Below are 21,323 nucleotides of genomic sequence, written 5' to 3'. Positions count from 1 at the left end.
TTATCAGTAATTATGAGAACATACCATTCATGTAAATACATCATACAATAAGCATGACCAAATAGATGCTTACGATTGCAGCATTTCTGACTGCAATTGAGCGGTATGTATCAGGAACGATGTTTCCATACTTTGCTGGTACAAAAGTCCGAACATTCCCAAAGGAAGTACCTCCATACCTGTACAGATTCCACAAATGAATGAAGTCAAAGCTTATCCAGTTTCTTCCAACCATCTTTGTCAGTGAAGTATTTCTAGAGAGGTTCAATGTCAATATCATACCTTTTCAGTCGGAATTTATCTGTGGTATACAGGAGATATTCTGATACGTTCCTTCCGCTAATATCCAGAAGTATATCACTAGTGATAACTTTTAGTTTATCTGGTTCTGGCAAGCCAACATTTGGCGGACAGATAAAACTGTTGCCATCTGCTGAACATCTGCATGTCTTCTCTTTGATGTAAGTCGTACCTGCAGGTTCTGTGAAATCAATTAGGAAATCAATCAGTTTGTAACAAGTGCCTGGAACTGGTGGGGTTACACAAGGACTAAGCAAATATTAACATTTTTTGATCCAAAGAAACATAACGTCAAGCATCAACTATGAACAGCAAGTACGATGAAAGGATTCCATTCATTAAAGGGAATTTGGCACTGCAATAATCATGAACTTTTGTTACACTGATGTTTAAGGAACCAAATTACAACCTTACAGATTTAATCTCACTTTATGAAACAAAGCATTCTGTGATTTGTGGGTTGATCAGTTACAATAGAACTGAAGTGGTAAGTTTTTGCTTCAAGCTGAAGGATGGGAAAGCTTATTCAAAGAGCTGATATACAAGCACAGTACGGGTGCAATAATAAGATACTGCAGGAGAAAGCCTGTTGTCAAGTTGAGATTCCATCTAGAATTATTCTATTGCATTTTTGCATCTGTGTAGCACGTACATTTACCTTTCTCCTGTGTAGAAAAATCACCTGCCATTTTTTGTACGCATAGATGACAAAGCTCACAGAAAATTCATCCTTTCTGGCAACAAAATGTACTCATTGTGCCAAAGAGGAAGATTTTCCATTTAGTATTTATTTACTATTTTGCAGTTGTATAGCTGCTGAATTTTAAAGTCTTGATGGTATCAATTCTTTTACTTGCATCAATGACATCCAGCCAGTTTTCCGACCAATGACTGGCAAAAACTATGACTTTGATACAGTGAGAGAAAGGTCCACAGAAAATGCACTTGATGCATACAAGCAAGCCGAATGACAAACCGTTCCTGAATGGTACTTATCTGCAGGGAAAAGCTTACTGAAGAGCTTGACCAGAATGTCAAAACTGAAGCATTTGAAACGGGATGAACAATTAGGAATCAAAGGGCTAATAATACACTGAAATATAGCAAAACAAATCCCGATTTGGATGGACCAATGACTAAACCAAATCGCATATACACAAAAATCATGAAAATATCGTGTCAATGAATGCAGCTATAGGGAAAGAAATGCAGCCACGTGGAAAATAACAGCTACATGTTGAAAAACTCTCTGACATTGGCAATACTTGACTTCTCATCAGTTATACACTGAACAAGCTAGAGAGTGTTGCCTTCAGACAGAAATTTCTTATTTGAAATATCATCAACGTATAAATCAGTGTTCGAAATACTGAAGGGCAAAATCTTCCTTATTCCTAAGGAGCTCAAGTGCAGTGACTGGTTACACTAACTACACACAACCACAAACTATTTCCTCTACTTGGTAACCTACATGAATACATTTGGTGTTAGAAATATGTTCAATTTTTAAAAGGATCAGTAGAATTACTACTTTCACTCTGCGACTGCTATGATAAGACAGTGGTTTTCAGTAATATACCCAGTTGTTGTATAGTTGACAATCTATCACTTGAAACAATCTGGTTCATAAGTGTGACGCCACTTTAAACCATGCCCACTGCACATGCACTGCACATAGGGTTACACACATTGGTTGCAGTTTACATGGAACCATGGAACCGGAACTTAACGCGTAACTTTAATGATTGTCCAATAAGAGCCTGCAAATTGTGGCATGTCCACCTTTGTGATAAAATCAATTACGAACCAGATAGCATCATTTGACATTTAATTGCGGTATTATGGTATTGATGTTCTAGTCTTCACATCTAACAGTATGTAAACTGAATACAGAGAGTGATACATCCTTCCACAAGGTTGACAAGAAAAAAGTAAATCATTCTGCCATTGGATGATTTAAATCATCTTGATTTAAATCACTGATTTAAACCCCAATTTAAATACAATTTTTTTAAATCATTGGTTTAAATCAACATATTTAATTTTGGGTGGGAAAAGGCAGAAATGTTTCAATTTTTGAATTCTTCTTTGCTGATTGGAAATGTTTGCAGGTTTTGCACATTTTAAACAACAAATCCCCCCTCTGTTACACACCATCCCGGATGGCAAGATTTTTTGTTCAATTCAATCCACTTGTTATGATGTAAATCAGCTTTTTGGATTCAGTTAGTGAATTTGATGCAAAGGATTTATCATCATGATTTAATTTTACTTCATTTGCCTGTTTCAGAGTTTCACATGGTAAAGTATCAGTGTACAGTGTACATCTACCTTTTATACACAGGTACACGTGTATTTTATATACAGGTACACATGTATTTTATACACAGGTACACATGTATTTTATACACAGGTACACATGTATTTTGTACACAGGTACACATGTATTTTATACACAGGTACACATGTATTTTATACACAGGTACACATGTATTTTGTACACAGGTACACATGTACATGTATTTTATACACAGGTACACATGTATTTTATATACATGTACACATGTATTTTATTGATATCAGAAATGTTAATTATGCTGTGTAACTAAAACCACTAAATACCCTTTAATAAATGCCCTTCATAAAGTGATCTTTAATGAAGCCTAATTTATTGCTCTGTGGAGATGGATCACAAACAAAATGAGACTTCTTTTAGCACACACAGCAAGGTAAAATACCAGTATTTTGTACCAACATATAGCACATAAAATAAATACATATACATGTTGTTCATGGCATGTTTCCCATTCATTAGTTATTTGATGCTTGTATAAGTACCCTGATAACAATTCTTGTTTTGTCATAACTTTCTCCTTGGTACATGTTCATGTATATGTACTTGTCTCTGAAGTGTTTTACACTGCATGCATTTCACCAAGGCTAAGACATGGTGGTTTGTGAATGTAATCAAATTACTTGATTTAAATTTCTTAATTCAAATCCAAATTTGTTTAAATTTGAAGCAAACAAATAAATAAAAGAAAACTATTTGATGTGCAACTAATTGCTTGCTTTTGAATAGACAATTGAGACAATTTTTTTTAAATAAAAAACATCAACAACCCTGTTCTGCATTACGTATTCATTACAGCAAAACCTGTACTCATTACAAAAATTTATGCTGGATTCCCCCCTCCCATTTCCCAAAGACGCGTTTACTCATCCCCTTCACTGAATATTTGTTGCCCTCAACCTTCTTGAACTATCAAGAAAGACTTTGTTGCTCTCTGATACACAATGTACCAGGTGGCTTTGAAATTCAGCTACAAAACCACAAAAAAGTTAGTATGAAAAATGAAAAGTGCACAGAATGCAAACCACACCACATGCACAGAAGGTCCACATTACAAAGGCAGAATAAAAGCTTTGTTTGCAATTATATAAGGCACACTGCAGTGCAGTAAATACACAGCGCATCTACTCAGATGTGGAAGTGCTTATCCAGTTCCATTCTATCTGTAATACATTTAGGGTTCTTCAAATTCTTCACTAGTTTCATGTTAAGATGGATCAAGAAACATTTCTCAAGTTTAAGCCATCACACATCTCAACTAGAAACTGAAAGCACTCAAGCCAAAAGTTCACTGCATTTTTCCACTTGTGCCTTTGCAACAAGCATAACTCAGTTTTCAGATATGGCACCCCTGAAGTTAATCAGTATTCTTCACTCGCCAAAATTTTTGCTGTAAACTGGCCTGGGCTTGCACTTCAACAAGGAAACTTTGGAGAATTTTAGCAAAATACTTACTCTCAGAAGTTGCACCACCATCTACAACATGGTCCACACAAAAGACAGGGAGAAAGCAATTTCAAAGACAAATAAAATGTTAAGGGAATAATTCAATAATAATCAGGGTCAAAGGTAAGGTTAAACTACCATAGTATCATGCAACAGCCCAAGACACGCATTTCATGCATCTACATTTATAGACTTGTCATACTGATACACAGGGGAATAAATTGCAAGACATACATGTACATAACAGCAGTCCCTTCTACTCAAGTTATCAAATTACATTCCAAGGTTTTTTTAGTAGCCAATAAATGCTTTTTACAAAAATAGCCACAGATTCTACTGCCTGACTTTTCCCAATAATAATTTTCAAACATCATTAATTGCATATGAAGTTAAATTCTTACTTTTGCTTCTACCATAAATCTGCAAAAAGTTCTTGTCTGAACTGAAATGGTTCATAAACTAAGATACTCTTTTTCATAAAAACCCATTACAGCAGGTGGACAATGAAATGTTGAATCTTTTGCAAAAGGCATTAAAAACATTAACACAATTACCGTCAACTTCCATGGTCTACTGTGTTTCCATGGTAACAAGGACGTTGTTCAAATAATGACAACATTATCACAAAACACAGAAGTACAAGTTGAACAAGGCTTATAATGTACGGACTTATAACGTACGTGTATGACTGGTTGAAGTGAACAAGTGTGTTTGACAAGGTCCAGTTGATGAAGCATTGCTGATTGTGATGGTTAAAAAGTTCAATGTTTTGATGGTGTGTGGAATGACAAAGTTTACTTGAGAATAAAAACCAATGTGATGTGTTTTGCTGAAATGCCACTGATGGAGGATGGGGATTTTTGCAAACTATTTTGTGAACGTTCAGTGCTACTTCATATGACTCTCTTGGAGCCAATGAAGATTTGATAATCAGAGTACAGCATATAAATGCTCAGCCTCCACAGGAAAACGAAAAGCTGCTTGAGTCTGAACTTTCTGAAGGTTACACTGTTAAAGTCCTGTCAGAAGAGAATTGCAGAGGTCCAGATTTGAGAGTAAAAGTGAATAACAGCACACCATGAGTCATACCATGACATCTATATAGAGTACCAAAGTGTGACGTCATTTAGAAAAAGTAAATGCTGGACAAACGAGTGGAGTACATGTGTGCATTGCTTCAAGAACTAGTTCTAGCAATAATGCTTTTTATACACACATAACTGTGTGTGTGACATTCACTTCAGTACTCTATATCATGGAGACAGTCCACACAAGGTAGTCACTTGACCTGAGGACACAAATGAGTTAGTGATGTCTTGGCTCAACTCAGGATAAAAAAAACTTTTTCCTGGAGAGAATGTCTTACCATCGAACTCTGCCTCCTCAGGTGGTGGTGGCTCATGAGGAATCTCAGGCACATAGTTTGACAATGGTTCTCCTTTCTTAAAGGATTCCTCACACATTCTATCAAAGTATTTGCCTCTAAGATTGACACTGGATGAGTAGTTGTTGGATTGGACAAGTCTATCCAATGTGCCATTCCAAGGTGTTTTGAGAACACAACTTGCTCCAATGCCAGCAGGGTATCTGTTCAAAAGTTGTGACATTTAAGATAGATAAGCACAATGGTTTCCTTGTCTTCTCTCTCTGTTGAATCCAGTTCGAATCCTGCCAGTATCCAGTATTGATGACGCTACATGTTATTTTTCTTCAACATAATTCATGAGATGAACTTGAGTTCTTATAATGGTCAGATTGATTACATACACTAGATTTCAAAATCTGGCCACTACCAATCATTCAAGCTTTGTGGTTGACTAGTTTAAACACCTGTCCTTGCAAACACAAGTGACAGGTTCATATCCATTTAATTATTGTAACATATTCTAAGGCTATCAGTGGTTAAGACAATTGTACCAGCAAACACAGGTCCAGTCCTAGGTCCAGGTCCTCCTTAAATTCTTCTTTCTCAAAAACCAGTGATTGCGCGTTACATTTCCTTTGACTGTGATAACTTAAAACCTCACAATAATCAAATAATGCACAGCACATGAATGTAACTCTCACCTGAAAGTGGATGTCAACTGTGTTGGATCAGCATCCCCATCGACAGAGCGGTAGATATGATAAGTCCTCCGATTATTCAAAGCTTCATTTGCATATACTGAATATGTATTATCAGGATAGGTCAAAGGGTGGTACTGTGATGGTGTCAGGACTAGTGGAGGAAAGTTGCCCACTTTAGGAGCTGAGAGAGCGACACTCATTGCAATACAAACAAAGAATGCTGGCAGGATAAGTTGTGTGAAGAGACTCTTGCAGTTATGTCTTGTGTAGTGGAAACGTTTGATCATCAAAGCTTGAAACTGGCTGAGTTGAAGCAAAATACCAGTTAATAAATAGGAACTGGTTCCCTCTAAGTGATCAGTGCATGCTGTAATCAATGAAAAAAAAGAAAATACATCCATTAGAATATTATTCAGGGACTCTTTGCAGTGTAAAGTAGTAGCACTCACTTCAAAGTTTGAAAGTTCTCAGTTGGAAATCCTTGTACATGTAAGTCTCTCATGAATATTATGTGTACTTACTGTTTTGTTGTTCCTCCTGTGGGAGTGCACTGTAACCTCCCCTTGTCTGTGAATGGACCTGTCCTGTGGAGACTTCACCTGATACAGTGCTGCTGCTGCTGTTCAACACACCAACATTGGACAGTTCCACTTCTACTTCAGGTGTAGTAGTTGTAGATGGTTGTGTCGGGAGGGGATAGTTCTCCGTGGAGTAATCAGATAATGATTCTCCATCTGAAAAAAAAAAACCTTTAATTCACACTCTAAAAATTATATTTGAATTTTGACAAATCAAAACTGTTAACGGTAACTTCAGTGTAATGAAAATGTCCTCAGAATTAACTCTCCCAGGTTTTCCTATAAAGAAGGAAGAATTTCACGTATCTTCCACTGTCTTCCCCTTTCTACATTGCATTACACTGATTACATCACCCATCAAGAATTCTCCATTCACTACAACGAATGGATTGCATTGTAAACCTTAAGTGAACAACAAAGAGTTATTTCCTTACCAGTTTTGTTCACCCCATACTTGTCAGCTACCTTCAAGAAGACTTCTTCCAAAGAGGAATCCATTAACCCATATCCTGACAGGTTTAAAGATTCCAATTTCTCTTCTGTCAAATCTTCAAATAAGCCTTCCAAGGTTCCTTTCCCCATGGCCTCTACAGGTAGCGTGTAAGTCAGCTCTCTCAAAGTCTCAGAGGAAAGTGTAGCTCTGGTAACATGCTGACGGATAAATCCGGTAACATCTTCAGCACGGCAGTTGGTTACAAAGGAGTCATTTCTTTGAGACTGTTGTGTTGTTTCTGTGAAAATGTACATGTAATTAAAAGGAATTTACAAAACAGAAACTAGGAGGAATGATAGAAAAACCTATGACGGTGTGGTAGAAAATGATGAGTTCAACTGATGTCATTAATTGGTTCTTACCTTCAAGTGTTTGTGATGAGCTTGAATGGTTACAGTTCTCAACCAGTGAAGCAGGCTTCTTGATTAGAGTTAACTGGTACCCATCACCAAATGTTGCCTTGAGAAACAACGAGGAACCAATACACTTGAGTTGACCGTTAGACAAGATGGCAATTCTATCACCAAGAATGTCAGCTTCATCCATGTGATGGGTGCACAGGATAATCGTCCGACCTGCACATTTTAAATGGAAATAAAATACAACTTTTTTTCTTTGAAATGAAAGAAACTGCAGATGGTCGTTTCCTCGTGCTTCCAGCAGAAATGTTTTTCTTTAAATACAGATGACAGAGTGAGGCTTTGTTTTTATTTTTGTCACTGAAAAAGGTAGCTTCGCTGTCTTACCTTGCTTGTACTTAATGAGTAGCTCCCAAATAGCTCGACGAGCACATGGATCGACTCCTGCAGTCGGTTCATCAAGTATCACTGTTCGAGATCCACCAACAAATGCTATAGCAACAGATAGCTTACGCTGCATTCCACCTGACAGAGTGTTGACAGAGCTATTGCGTTTTTTCAACAAACCAATGTCCATGATCATCCTGAAATTCAAAGAAACCCCAAAAGATCACTTTTCCCCATAGAAAACCGATTTGCCTTAAAATATTCATAATTGATGACAACTGATTTACTATTTCATAGCAAATTCCAGTTCATTTTAGAAGTTAAAACTTAAAATCTCACTTCTGTTCACCTGCCTGTTTAATAACCAAGAACAATGTTAACAAACACACTGCCATTACATCATTTTTTTAACCTACTTGGTCATTTCAGACTTGATGAGTGAGCTTGGAACTCCTTTTAGTAGGCAATAAAACCAGATGTGCTCCTCTACCGTTAGTCTGCATGGAGATAAAGAATCTCATTTACTACAAAAAGGTGTCCATAATCAGGAATTAACGATTTATCAAACTGTGCTGTAGATTCCATGATTTGGAAGTAACACACTTTTTATAGTTACATGAAATGTAGGTGTCTGTAATTGTTTCAATCAGAGACAGACAGACTAAACAACCAACCAACCACCATTCTAGTTATTAAAGATGGTGACCACTAAATATAACAGACAATCCATGTATGGCTCTAGCTTAGATTATTCCCAATATAAAGCTGCCCAACTTGGGTCATTTACATTCAAGACGTAAAAATACGCACCTGTCAAAGAGAGCATTATGCTGAGGGCACATGCCAAGGCTTTTACGTATTGTTGTCATGTCAGAACGGATGTCACAGCCATATATATGAGCTGTGCCTGACGTAGGTGGGAAAAGACCAGTCAACATGGAACTGAAGAAAGAGGACAAAAATCTTATTAAAGGAAGAATAATATGTAACGTTCTCAAGGAATTTCAATTCAATGTGACAATTTCGTTTGTTCAATGTAACTTCTTAGTCAAATGTTTTTTACTACTGCAATGAGTGAAATTAAAACAACTTACATGGTTGTTGTTTTCCCAGCTCCATTGTGGCCAAGAAACGATGTTATCTGTCCTTCATAGAACTTTAAGCTCAGCTTATTCACTGCGAGCTTTCCGCCTACTTGGTACACCTGTCATTCAATCAATTTGAATAAATTAGTTATTTCAAAATTATATACATACAATACAAAGATACCTTCGCGTGTTTAAGTGGATACAACATTACCTTCTACATTCCTCCCTGATATGAGCCAAGGTTTCTGGTGAAATATTTACCTTACTAAGCTTTTCAATGCTGACCCCTAATGGTAGATGCGTGGGATCTGGTTCCATGTAGGCACCTGCCATACAAAGAATATTGATCAATAATTGCCATATCAATATCAAGCCTACTAAACACACTTCAAAAGCATGCATCAGTGAAAATAAGCTGGCGGATATCAGTTTTGAACATTTTTTTAATGTAAATACAGCTTCTTCAGTTTCTGCGGGACTGGTACAACAAATTATCACATAAAACGAACAGATATTCCTAGTTTGAATTCATCCATGGATAACAATGTTTACTTCCTTCATTCAGACTTACTGTTCATGTTGCTGTGCATAGCAGATGCTTGATTCTCCTCTGCCATGGACAATGGGGTAGGACAACTTCTGTTGCAACAAACACAGCAATCACAGCAGGTGGATTGATCAGTATCGCCAGGACGATGTCCCAACCAATACGAACGCTGAAAAGGAAAGTACCACGGCCGAGGCAAACCATAGGAACCTGCATAGAGAAAATACCCAGAATATAAAATACCACAGTTGAGGTGAGACATATAATCTTGCAAGGAAAAAAGAGCAAGGTAATGGGCACTTCGACAGAGGAAACATCAAGACTATCTTCACTTTATATTGTCATTCTTACAATACTTCAAACGACAGTTCTTACCTGGATGGACTCCTTCAATGTACCATGTCAATAGACAGTACACAACTGTATCAAGCAACATCATTATAATCACACGCAGCAGATTGAAGGAATCATGTTCCACAGGACTTTGACTAATGTTGTTCCACTGGATTCCAACACCGTTTTCCTCAAACAGGGCAAAGTAACGAGCGCCCAATCCAAATGCAGTAGTAGAGAGAATCGACTACAAGATGAACAGAAATAAAAAGTACAGAATTTCAGGTCAGAAGACAAGAACATCAAGTACATCTCCATGTGTTGTTATTCGTGTTAAATTATAATGAGCACCACAGTCCTACTAGATGAAATCAAACCCACTATCTCCATAATTCAGAATATGATCCGAAGTGGACTCAGAATAGACTGTAATACCACAGAACTCCATCATTAAACAGGTCAATTGCCAGAAGAATTCCCTCATGTATGAGGTATGTATTCAGAGAGAAAAATGTCAGCTATTTACACCACTGGTAAAAAAGGTCCACTGTAGCACACAACAAAGTGAGTGGCCAAACAAAGTCATTTAATATTTCTTCTTCTGTAGTGTTATCATATCTTTGTGGTGATTTATAGTCAATACTCTACTAGCAAGGTTTAACAAGCTTACCACCATGGTTTTCAAGGAGCTGGATATATCCACAGCGGCTAAACTCTCTTCTCTGATAGCAATATAGAGACAAGGCACATAGCTGGTGAAGTATATGATACCAGCACAAGCTGCTGCTAGTTTGGCTTTGGAAAACAGCACACTCACCAGAAAACTGCATGGAATAATAAAGAAATACATCAAATCCAGGCAGTTATAAGGCAATGCTGTATCACGATTTCAAACTTAAGCACATGATTGTTCCAGAAAAAGTAACCACTTCCCCCAAAATGTCAATTAATTGTACCTTTACATGTATTTTGATATTCAGTCAAAAAATTGAATAAGTTTTAACAGTTGTTTCTTGGTTTTAGAATTTTAATTGTGATCCAAAAAGTAAAATGACTGCTACATCAGGAGGGAGTCAACGATCAACAAACCTATCAAATTAATCAGATTCACAATACTTACCAGAAACAAATGGTTGCCATAGCAAAGATAGTGAGTGTTAGCCATACAATGACTGGGTCACTGTGGATGAGTATTTCACCATATCGCAAGATGCAGATTAACGCTACAATGGTGAGTGACATCTGACTAAAGCCAACAATGAACCAAGCTACCCAGTGGACCGCATTACTCAAACCCATCATCTTCATCACCTACATGTACAAGAAATATCAGCCACCAATCAATTTCATCAACAAATTCACCAAAATTAGGCCCACATGTCAAAAATTGTAACAAAGCTCCGATGATAAAAACCAGTGAAGAAATTCACAATTAACACTGTAACACTTCCCACTCCAAATGTAATGTCTAAGGAGCTTGCTTATCACTGAAACAAACATTAAATTCTTTGAGTGAGATGAGATCCGATTACATGAGATCATACTTTTTGACTTCCCAAGAATACCAGACTGTGCACAACGACACTCTACTCAAGTACTACAAGTCTCTGCTAGCTTTACTAACCTCTTTGAGTCTGACTTCCTTCTCATACACAATACTCTGTGTAAACATAGCCACATAGTAGACCCAGGAGACAATCAACATCATTGGCATGATGTGTTCAATCATGAACATAAAGCTGTTTGAAAAACAAATAGGACACTGTTTGAATTCGCAACATCTGTTTGCAACGGCACTTACATTTGGCACACTGAATAAACTCAAAAATTACTGCAACAAGAACTCCTAAAGAAACTAAATGAGGCTGATGTAGTCATTTGTGTATCCGGCAGGTGGGGGAAGAGAGGGGGAGAAACTCAAACCTTGGATATGTTACGGATGTATACCAGTACTTACTTGTCGCTGATGAAGCATGGGTAGGGGAATTCCTGCATGTAGCTTCCTGGTTCAATGACTCTCCTTCCAACCCATTTATTAATGATAGCTCTCTCGATGATATCTTGAATCCAGACAAAACCATAAGTGTAGTAACCTAGCGTCGATTTATGATTGGATCCAGGAGCCCAGAAACGACGGCGAATTAAATCCGTTCGGTCAGTCAGAGATGTGTTCTGACGAATCTTGTACACAATATGAGGTGGAAGATTGCCTTCCTCATCCACTTCAAATATCAGACCTTTACAAGGAAATGGATACAGTCATTTCAAAAACCCAGGGATAAATTCATCTAAATCTACTATAGCATCTGTAGACACTATGGGCAAAACTTATTTGAGCTAGATTATGACTGTCTCGGAAAAAGTCTTCAGAGGTTTTTCACTGGAATCAGTAGATTCCAGGAGATTGAAAATATTTCTAACCAAACTAAATTTTCAATTTAAACTATAGCCGAAAACATACAACAGTGTACATGTATTTTTTTTTATCAAGTACTGTCTAAGTCAAACAAATTTCTCAAGAAAATATGTGCACACAATTTTTTACATGAGTGGACAACTCACAGTTGAATGGAATTTTTACTTTTCACTGTGACTGAACAAACAAACACCAGATTAGCATAAATTGAATTATCAGACTCATAAATTGGGGTGCGTGTTTGGAGCGTCCATTAAATTGCCGAGTCTCTTAAATGAGTAGTGAAAGCAAAGAAAGACTGACAAAGTAGGTACAACAATACATTACTTCTCAAGGAGAGAATATTAGATTACAAGCAAGAGTGACTGTTGTTGTTTGACTCACTGGCAAACACTGTCACATTGTCATGTAGAGCATCATTCAGGATATAATCAATCAAGGACTCTTCATCTTCAAATGGACGATATACGTTGAAGTCTACATCACCAGCTAGATTCAACCATCCGCATGCAGCATTATCTATGACATCCAGTCTGTGTTCAATACTTGTTGTGTTGATGTAGGTGTGGTTAAGGATCAGATCCTGAAGGTCTGGTGAAGTCATCTTGGTGATGTTTTGGAAGAGCAATGGGTGATCAGAAAAGCTGTCCTCCATCTTACAGTAACATAAGAAGAAAATTAAATAAATTATTTAATTTACAAATGTACATGTATCTCTTGTCCAGCATCTTCGATTAGAATAAGACAACGGGTTAACGTTACAATTGCTAATTTAGCTATTAATTATATTTCCTTCAGCAAACCGCTTTACCTGACCATGCATGTCATCTCTAAGGGCAACTATGAGTATTTGCGTTACCTTAGGAGTAACAAAAATCAAATAGAAATATTATTTTCATGTCAAAAAACTGAGTACATTTGGTCTGATGAACCACTGTCGCACAGGTCTGATTCTTTTTATTGTGAAATAGAAAATTTTATCCAAAAGATCTCTTTCAAAGGTTAACTACGTGCAATGTGTCAATATAGTTTAAGACTAATTCCTTGACAATAGCCTTACCTGACCAAGCCAACTTAACACAAGTTGAGTGGTGTCCATATGCATATAATCACGAATCTCTTGCGATATGTTACGCCAGAGACGTGCATAATGTGTTATATTCTGCATCAGGTGGACCATGTCACTTGCCTGTAAGTTTATCAGAAGCAACATACGAGTATGAAAAGGTAAATCGATCAAGTAGACAGTAATTTTTATCAATGTCATCTATACAAGGCATGAATGAGCCAGTTTGGTATTTCATAGAGCCAAAGTTTTTTTGGTACAAAACGCGCGAGTCAGCATATGGCTATGTTGATAGGACAGATTATCACGCGTTCACAATGTTGCCAAACTTTTGGAATACCGAATTGGCTCATTCTATTAACAAATTGTAATGTGTTTACTTTTGGCTGGATCAAACACATTTTTATACATTTGATATAATGCCAGCAAGCCAGTTCTGCCTCCCTGACACTGACACAAGGGTCAGAAACCTATCTATAAGTGTAAATACACCTGCATTACCAATGATCAATCATTAGTAACAAACCTATGGAGTGCCTTCACAGACAGTGTTTTAGCATTTTCACCCAGTAGGGATTTGATCACAAAGCCCACAGTTCTTGTGCTTGACTTTGAAAACTGAGAACTAACCTTGTCAATCAGCTCATTCACATCTGTAGTATTTGGAGCATAAAGGATTCTGGGATTGCTGAACAAGACATGAAGCAATAATCCTAGACTCTTTTTCTGATGTCTAGTCAGATGTAAAGCCTTGATGTCCCCTCTAGCTAAACCTTCATCATTGACTTTTAGTTCCTGTCCACATAGGCCATACTGCATTTTGGCCCATAATTTGTAAAGTTGAGCTAGCCTCTTTGACTTTTCATCCAGTTCAGGTTTAGCTATAAAAAAACAGGTGTAAATTTCACCATATCAGTGTTTCTTGTCATACTAATAGCAGCGTGAAATTTTTAGCCTCATTCTTATAAGAGATTTGCCATTCACTAGTGTGGCATTATCATTAGTACTTTACGCAAAGTACTTTTCAGGCCCATAAAAATACATGACAGGCTTTCTCAGATTGGACTTGAACCAAAGACCTCTTGCCCACTAGTTGTGAGCAGGTTAGTATAGCCAATTCACTTCATCTCTAGCACTGGTTACTGCAAACAATGAAGGACATTATGCTAGTTGTAAGGTAAATGAAGAATGATGAATTTGTCAGCAATGAGAATATTAGAGCCTTGATTCATGAAAGAAGCTTCACCTCACCCTCTCCCTTGTCAATGGTGTCGGTTACTGGTTGTAATGTTGTTGCCATGGTGCTGGAAATGTTGTATCCATCATCATCAGGAAAACCAGAGAAATTGCCTTCATCTTTACCATTATCAAGGTAGGAATTCTGAAAATGTGCAACTCAAAAATGATTCATCTATACAAAAGGGAATAGAACATTTTCTTTCAATTTATCCAACATTAAGTCTCAAGGTAAAAATATATATTGGTGGATGAAATCCTTTACTCATTACAACATGCAATTTGCAAGGCCAAAGAGCCTAAGGACACAACTTGCATAGTTCCTATTACAATATTCATATATTTATGATACTAGTTAATCAACTGCATAATGCACACTGCTAATAAAAATAATTCCTGACAAACATTTAACCTACTTTTCCAAATCCTCATATGAATTCAATTGGACAGTAGCAAGTTATCCCTTCATTTCAATTTCTTTCCTACAAATGAGAAAATCCCTGTTGATGTCACTCTTACCCAATCAAGCCAGGACATGTGTGGAGTTGTTGGGAAACGTGACGAAGGTGATGATGATGATGAAGATCGTGTAGGTGGTACTGATGACGATGGGAAGGTATCTGAAGTAGGTTCTACATCTTCAGGGCAGTTATCCCCAGGCAAGTCCAAAGCAAAATTATACAGATCATTCAGTGTCTCCTGAAACTTCACAAACTTGTCAAGCTAAAAGAAAGAAACCAATGCACAAATGTCACACACCGTACTACTCAACAAGAACAGGAGTTTTACATGAAATGGTCTTGTAAAATTTTTTTTGCTTTCTAAATATAAATAATTTAACACAAAGTGGTTGCAAGTTACTTTTGTTTCTGAAATAATTCCTGTCTAATTTCATAGGGTACTGCGTCTTTAAATAGGTAAATGGAATGGTAAACATGTGACCCAAATTCCTTGCAAAAAATAGTTTTACCTCCTTGACAACAGCTAATGCTTTGTCTCGGGTTGCTGCGAGGTCATCGTCTGATATATTCAACTGCAATTCAACCAAACAAAATGTTAAATACTATCATATATTAGAGATTAAAAGTGAACACAAAATAAGATAGGTGATTGAACTGAAACCACGAACATGTTTTTATCACCTGGGAATAGCAAGCTGTCAAAACGCTCTTCATTCTGCAGAAAAACCAAGTCTTGACTATTTACATTAAAATAACAGAGTAACCTACCAATGTTCAACATGGTTGATTTTAATGTCGTCTTAAAATCTACATGTAGATTGGACAATGGAAGGTACAAGTGTAAGGAATGCTATTAGGCTGATGACTTTGTGAAATACCTTGTGAAGTAAAGCAGCTATGTCTAACTGATCTTTCAACACGGCAGAAAGCCCCTTAAATATATCAGGTGCATCTTGTCTGTTGCATAGGTCACCAATTACATACCCCTGCAATAAGAAAATATCAGTTTCACAATAACGACAACCAAAGCTTTGAGTAACTGCAAAAACACTGAGAATAAGACATTTTACAGTGCCTCAGTCAAAATATACATGACGAAAAATTAACTTGACAGGTCAAAGGTTGGAAAATGTAACTCAAGTACATACAGTATACTATGGTACAAGAAAGTGAACGCTTAAGCAAATTTGAGTTTCAGAGCAAATACTGTTGGCCACTACAATGTACACGTACCTACACTGTCATCTTGAAAGTCTATGGTCTAAGCAAGGAAAAATACACCTTTACATTCCCGAGTAAGCACAACTAAAACGACAAACGGGTTCTCTTGATTATCAAAAATTAAGTACATGTATAATAGCAAAATACTCTTGGGTACATGTACATATACAGTGTATAAGTGTGGATGCAAAAAAACAGTGAAAATACTCCACCCATAAACTACAAGTAATTTTTACTCACAGAACTATTGAGATGACTATTTTCTGTGTCATAGACTGATAGAATGCTCTTCTTATTACATGTGATTGCTTGAAGTTCAGTTGGAGAAAGCAGGGAGTTCTGTTAATACAAACAGCGACAAAGTTTTGAACATTTTAATAAAATGAAAACCACGTTCAAAATTGCTGGCATTCTCTCTAGATATTATTTAAACTACATGTACATGTAGGTCATTTAAATTCGAACAAAATAAGTGGACTAAATTGCAGACGCAGTTCATTCTGATTAATCACAGTACTCTTTCATTCTATTTGCATGAAAGCAGGATTAACTTTCTGCCTCCTTTGAAATACCAGACTTTGCTTTTGTCGAAGCCTGCAGGTTGCCCCAAGGTTCTCAAAATTTTTCACAGCAATTTACTCACCATATACTCCTGGCTCAATTTCAAAGCATCTCCATCTGTTACACCTGCTGAATAGTTCAAGTCTTGGTCATATCTTAATGCAGAAAGTAATACCACTGGCTGTAAAGTCAACAGACCAAGCAATCCATTGAAGCTAAATAATTCCTCATCGGGAAGATGTTGAAAGACAGCTCCACAACACTGACTACTTAAACGATTTTTCAGGAAGGTTGTAAAGTCTGAGGCATTCTGGGATGGAGAAGTGGCATTGGTTGCATTCAGCATACTTTCAGATTCAACTGGCATGACTGGCTTTGGGTGGTATCCATAAAGCAAGTGGAAAATCTAGACAAAAAAATGAAAGAGAAATCAACATACCATGCTTTAACAAAGATACAACATCTAGCCTTTGACCTTTAACCCTACCATTAACTTTGTTAAAACTTAACACCACAAAACTGTAACTGCACATGTAATTGCTTTGTCTCATTATTTTGAAGAGCTCTGAAATATTTACCAACATGTACAGTGTATGTGGATACGAAAACAATTCTCAATCTTAATTTCAGCTCATGAATTTGCTCCTAGTATTGTTCCTAGCATGACAGAATAAGGACCTTGAGTAAAAACAACCAAAAAACTTCTAAGAAAAAGAAGATTCCTCTTACCATTAATGAATGTTCACAAAAAAATCAACAGAATTCTATAACATGAGGGCAAAATGAAGACAAGGGGACAAGAACTAAACACAGCAAGTAAAGTGAAATAACCTCTTTGTTTGGCCTTGACCTTGTGTCTGCTTTTACTCCTTGTGTCAGCAACTGTGATTTCCACTTAAGATAAACTTAGTTTTAGTCTTGTGCTCAATGCCTTCCAGTAATATCCTCACCTTGCAAGCAGGTTCTTGTCATTCATCCAATTAATCATAGCACAGCAATAAGAATCACAACTTGAGGGCTTACGTGTACAAGCTAAATAATGCATTGCTACAGTGCCATAACTCCAAATCAATTTAAACATTAACCTATTTGAGTGGTCTGTTACCTCTGTCAGATTGAGTTCATTGTGCATGATCTGATGTGCATCTGACCTTGGCACACTCATGTTGTTCACAAAATATGTCTCCAGTACACTGTTATTTCTCACCATGTCATCCAGACTGAAATCTGTGTATGTTACAAACAAGAATATGTGATCTCAACCAAAGATTTAAAAAAATGGAAACTACATGTACATCCTCACCACTTTCCATATACAGAATTGACTTGCAATATGGCAATTTATAAACATCTGTTTTGTTATTTAAAGATGCATTTGCAGGTACATGTACATGCACAAATACAAGTCCATGTGATGTGTGTGTAAGCTAGCATGACTGCAGTAATGGTTTCTGGTCATCAGATAGATTTACCTGTACAGCCTACACTGCATTAATATTTACTGTTTGTAGAAGACACCAAAGAATCTTTCTACTGTACATGTACTTCTGAATATATACAGGTGCACGTACAGTACGTGTACATGTGGAACACTTGAACGTTATACAATTGACAAGTTCTAAACATTAACACCTCAGTTAGTTCAAAATACATGTTTTAAAGGTCAATTCTATTTTAAAGTTATCAAACAGCGGAATATGGTTGCAGATTAACAGGAGTTGATAGCAAGGGGCTCTAACGATTATAAACATATATTTAAAATAGTATGTACTGAGCAGAACAGAATACATGTAGGTTTACAATCATAATCACAAAACCAGTGTGATAACTCTTCCAAGGCCTCAAATTCCACTCAAATGTTTAGGGTTCCGCAGATTGAATAAAATTACATGTATATGAAGTCTAAACAAAGTAACTGACTTGAATAAAAATGAATTTACTCTCAATGAAAAGTCCTCTTCAGAGAATTTTTCCAGTGTGGGGCAAGAATTGTCCTTGCATAAATAAAATAGATTTCTTCAAAAATTATCATGAACTCACTTCATGACACAATTTTACAACAGAGATAACAAAGTACAGTATGTGGATGGGTACTGTTACATGTAACTGTTACCAACCTTCTCCAAGAGCGAAGTGCTGCTCAATGGAACCTTTATCATTAATCAAATTGTGGAAAGCATCAAGCTCAACAGCAACATGCTCCAGAGAAAAGTCATCAGTAAATAGTTTATTTTCTCGCACAACCTTGTCGAGACGGTTCAAGAACTGTTCCACACTGAACAGAAATAAATTGGGGAAACAAATACTGATTGTTAATACATCTTTCCCTTTATAACACATCAATGTTTATATGAAAATGCACATGTATGCACAACCTCAATCATACATGTAGATACACCTGTTTTGGGCATCTATGTTATAAACACCTAAAGGCAATGATATCCACATGTGTTGAGGTGACACATGAATCAGACATCCTGCTTATAAATATCAACTAAGAATAAAAAGTGTTGGAAGTTTAGCAAATCCTAATTTTGCTAAGAGTTATTCCACACTGCTCTGTCATTTAAAAAAGTGTCTTTGCAACAAAAAGTGTACCCATGATTTTGGCTGCACACATTGTACATGTACATGTGACATATAAATTGTAAATGACAGTTTATGTAAGTCCAAGACTCAAAACTATGAGATATACATTGTAAATACATTTAGGGACCAGCAATAATAAACAGCAGAGAAAATTGAAGTAATGGCATTGCTAATCCCTTTTGTAAATAAGTCTCCCACTTAAGCAAATCAACCCTTGGTTGAAAGCAGATGCTTTGTTAGATGATAGCAACTCACCCATGAACAATGCCTTAGCACAAACTATGTACAAGAAAAAAGAACTGAAAGAAAATTGTATCAACTGCTAAAATTAACTGAATTCATGGATAACTGAATACATAATACTTCTACATGTACATGTATAATTACTATCAAACCCACACCCTGTGTCAATAATTAAAAAAAACAAACGTAACCTTGCACATGTACATGTAGTTCCAGTCAAACTTGGTGATATTGACTTTCTGATGTGATAATACAGACATCAGAAAAAGACCGGGAGGCATAGAGCCATGCCACATGTAAAACATTTATAGCATTCAGCCTGAATAGGGCTCCAAACAAAACAACGTAATGTACATGCGCTGTCAGATACTAAATCTCAGCAAGGAAACGGAACAGCATTGATCATCCCTGAACTGTGGATGTGTAGGCATTATTTACCTGAGTTCATTTACATACATAAGCCAACTTTGTGAAAAATAAAGTCCAATGTGTACCAATGTTAGTTTTGGACCACAAGTCAAAATTTTAAGTTCCTAAAATTTCCCCAACCTGCTAACAGCAACAAAAATCTGCTGAGCATGTGAAGTTTTCGGCTAAACCAAAGGATTAGCAATTACATGTACATGTACCTCTGTTAAGTGCAACAGTAACTGTAGAAATCAGGTTCTGAATCTTACCCTGAGTTAGGATGATCTGGGAATCCAAAAGGATCCCTTTCAAATGACGGACAGAAAGTTTGCAGCACAGGTATGATGCCAGATGATGGCAATGGCATTGCAGTAAAGTAAGCTAAATTAAAATACACATTAAATCAATTAAAATCATACAATTAGACAGAAAATAAATGTAATGTCCATACATGCTGCTGACAATACACATATGAAGTACTTGCATGCTCTTAACTGTTCCAGTCTAGATGGTCCAAAGTCGAAGGCAATTTCACACCAATACTTTTATCAATAAGTAATGGAGACTTTTTCTGCACACATTTAACAAACCACTACAGAGCATTCTTAATAACACTCTAATGTGCAGTCAGTAAGCAACACACTAAGAGATGCTGAGAATGCTTGTAGTTGATCGTGTATTTCCAACCCATGACCTTCGAACTTTGTGCAGAAAATACTGCTAAATCTCACTATTTCAACAAGTATTCAGAACAAACAATTTTTCATGTGATTTTGAAGAAACGCAATGTTGATACTGTTTAACAGTTTCACACAACGTACCCCCACCCGGTACATGTACATACATGTACATGTAGGCCCTACTGTTATTTTTGCAAACATCCAAACTGTACCTCCCCAAACATATGTGTATGTCTAAAATCAACCTGAAAAAGGCTTCATGAACGGAATGGTTATGAAAAGGAACTTACTTTGACCAACATGCTTTGAGGGTTGTTGCTTTCTGATAAAAATGAGGATAACAAAGAGCACCAAAGGGATAAGAGTTTCAAATGTCACTGTCAACTGAAATGAAAAGTAGAAAAAGAAAACAATGATAGTAGGGTTTTCATGATGAACAAAGCACTGTAAGTTGACCAAACTTATTCAATAACTCAGCAACCCATTAAGAA

General features: G+C 36.7%; 1 protein-coding gene across 6 annotated transcripts in view; it reads right to left on the bottom strand.

The window, feature by feature from the left end:
• abca2 (ATP binding cassette subfamily A member 2) overlaps positions 1-21,323 on the bottom strand; it is a 42,585-nt gene that overhangs the window by 13,782 nt on the left and 7,480 nt on the right. For 3 of the 6 annotated variants that reach the window (XM_087143651.1, XM_087143653.1, XM_087143652.1), the window contains exons 3-34: positions 21,123-21,216; positions 20,422-20,533; positions 19,030-19,187; positions 18,018-18,139; positions 16,995-17,318; positions 16,592-16,690; positions 16,009-16,116; positions 15,640-15,702; positions 15,189-15,392; positions 14,685-14,814; positions 14,064-14,314; positions 13,428-13,556; positions 12,752-13,022; positions 11,909-12,188; positions 11,576-11,690; positions 11,072-11,262; positions 10,622-10,775; positions 9,994-10,198; positions 9,643-9,828; positions 9,333-9,397; positions 9,078-9,187; positions 8,794-8,925; positions 8,400-8,480; positions 7,984-8,180; positions 7,600-7,812; positions 7,179-7,475; positions 6,688-6,915; positions 6,167-6,533; positions 5,466-5,686; positions 4,109-4,129; positions 283-481; positions 74-179 (exon numbers count right to left, since the gene is read on the bottom strand). In XM_087143651.1, coding sequence (XP_086999777.1) covers positions 74-179; positions 283-481; positions 4,109-4,129; positions 5,466-5,686; positions 6,167-6,533; positions 6,688-6,915; positions 7,179-7,475; positions 7,600-7,812; positions 7,984-8,180; positions 8,400-8,480; positions 8,794-8,925; positions 9,078-9,187; positions 9,333-9,397; positions 9,643-9,828; positions 9,994-10,198; positions 10,622-10,775; positions 11,072-11,262; positions 11,576-11,690; positions 11,909-12,188; positions 12,752-13,022; positions 13,428-13,556; positions 14,064-14,314; positions 14,685-14,814; positions 15,189-15,392; positions 15,640-15,702; positions 16,009-16,116; positions 16,592-16,690; positions 16,995-17,318; positions 18,018-18,139; positions 19,030-19,187; positions 20,422-20,533; positions 21,123-21,216 — 5,433 coding nt within the window. Of the gene's footprint in view, positions 1-73; positions 180-282; positions 482-4,108; positions 4,130-5,465; positions 5,687-6,166; positions 6,534-6,687; positions 6,916-7,178; positions 7,476-7,599; positions 7,813-7,983; positions 8,181-8,399; positions 8,481-8,793; positions 8,926-9,077; positions 9,188-9,332; positions 9,398-9,642; positions 9,829-9,993; positions 10,199-10,621; positions 10,776-11,071; positions 11,263-11,575; positions 11,691-11,908; positions 12,189-12,751; positions 13,023-13,427; positions 13,557-14,063; positions 14,315-14,679; positions 14,815-15,188; positions 15,393-15,639; positions 15,703-16,008; positions 16,117-16,591; positions 16,691-16,994; positions 17,319-18,017; positions 18,140-19,029; positions 19,188-20,421; positions 20,534-21,122; positions 21,217-21,323 lie in introns of those variants that run through there. The other 3 variants (XM_022229593.2, XM_087143654.1, XM_087143655.1) reach the window with 3 other exon arrangements.

This window comes from Acanthaster planci, linkage group LG11 (assembly GCF_054643075.1).
Source record: "Acanthaster planci isolate LZ-2023a linkage group LG11, COTS_SCS, whole genome shotgun sequence".
In the NCBI taxonomy this organism is placed as follows: domain Eukaryota; kingdom Metazoa; phylum Echinodermata; class Asteroidea; order Valvatida; family Acanthasteridae; genus Acanthaster; species Acanthaster planci.
This window is presented reverse-complemented; position numbering and strand designations above follow the sequence as displayed.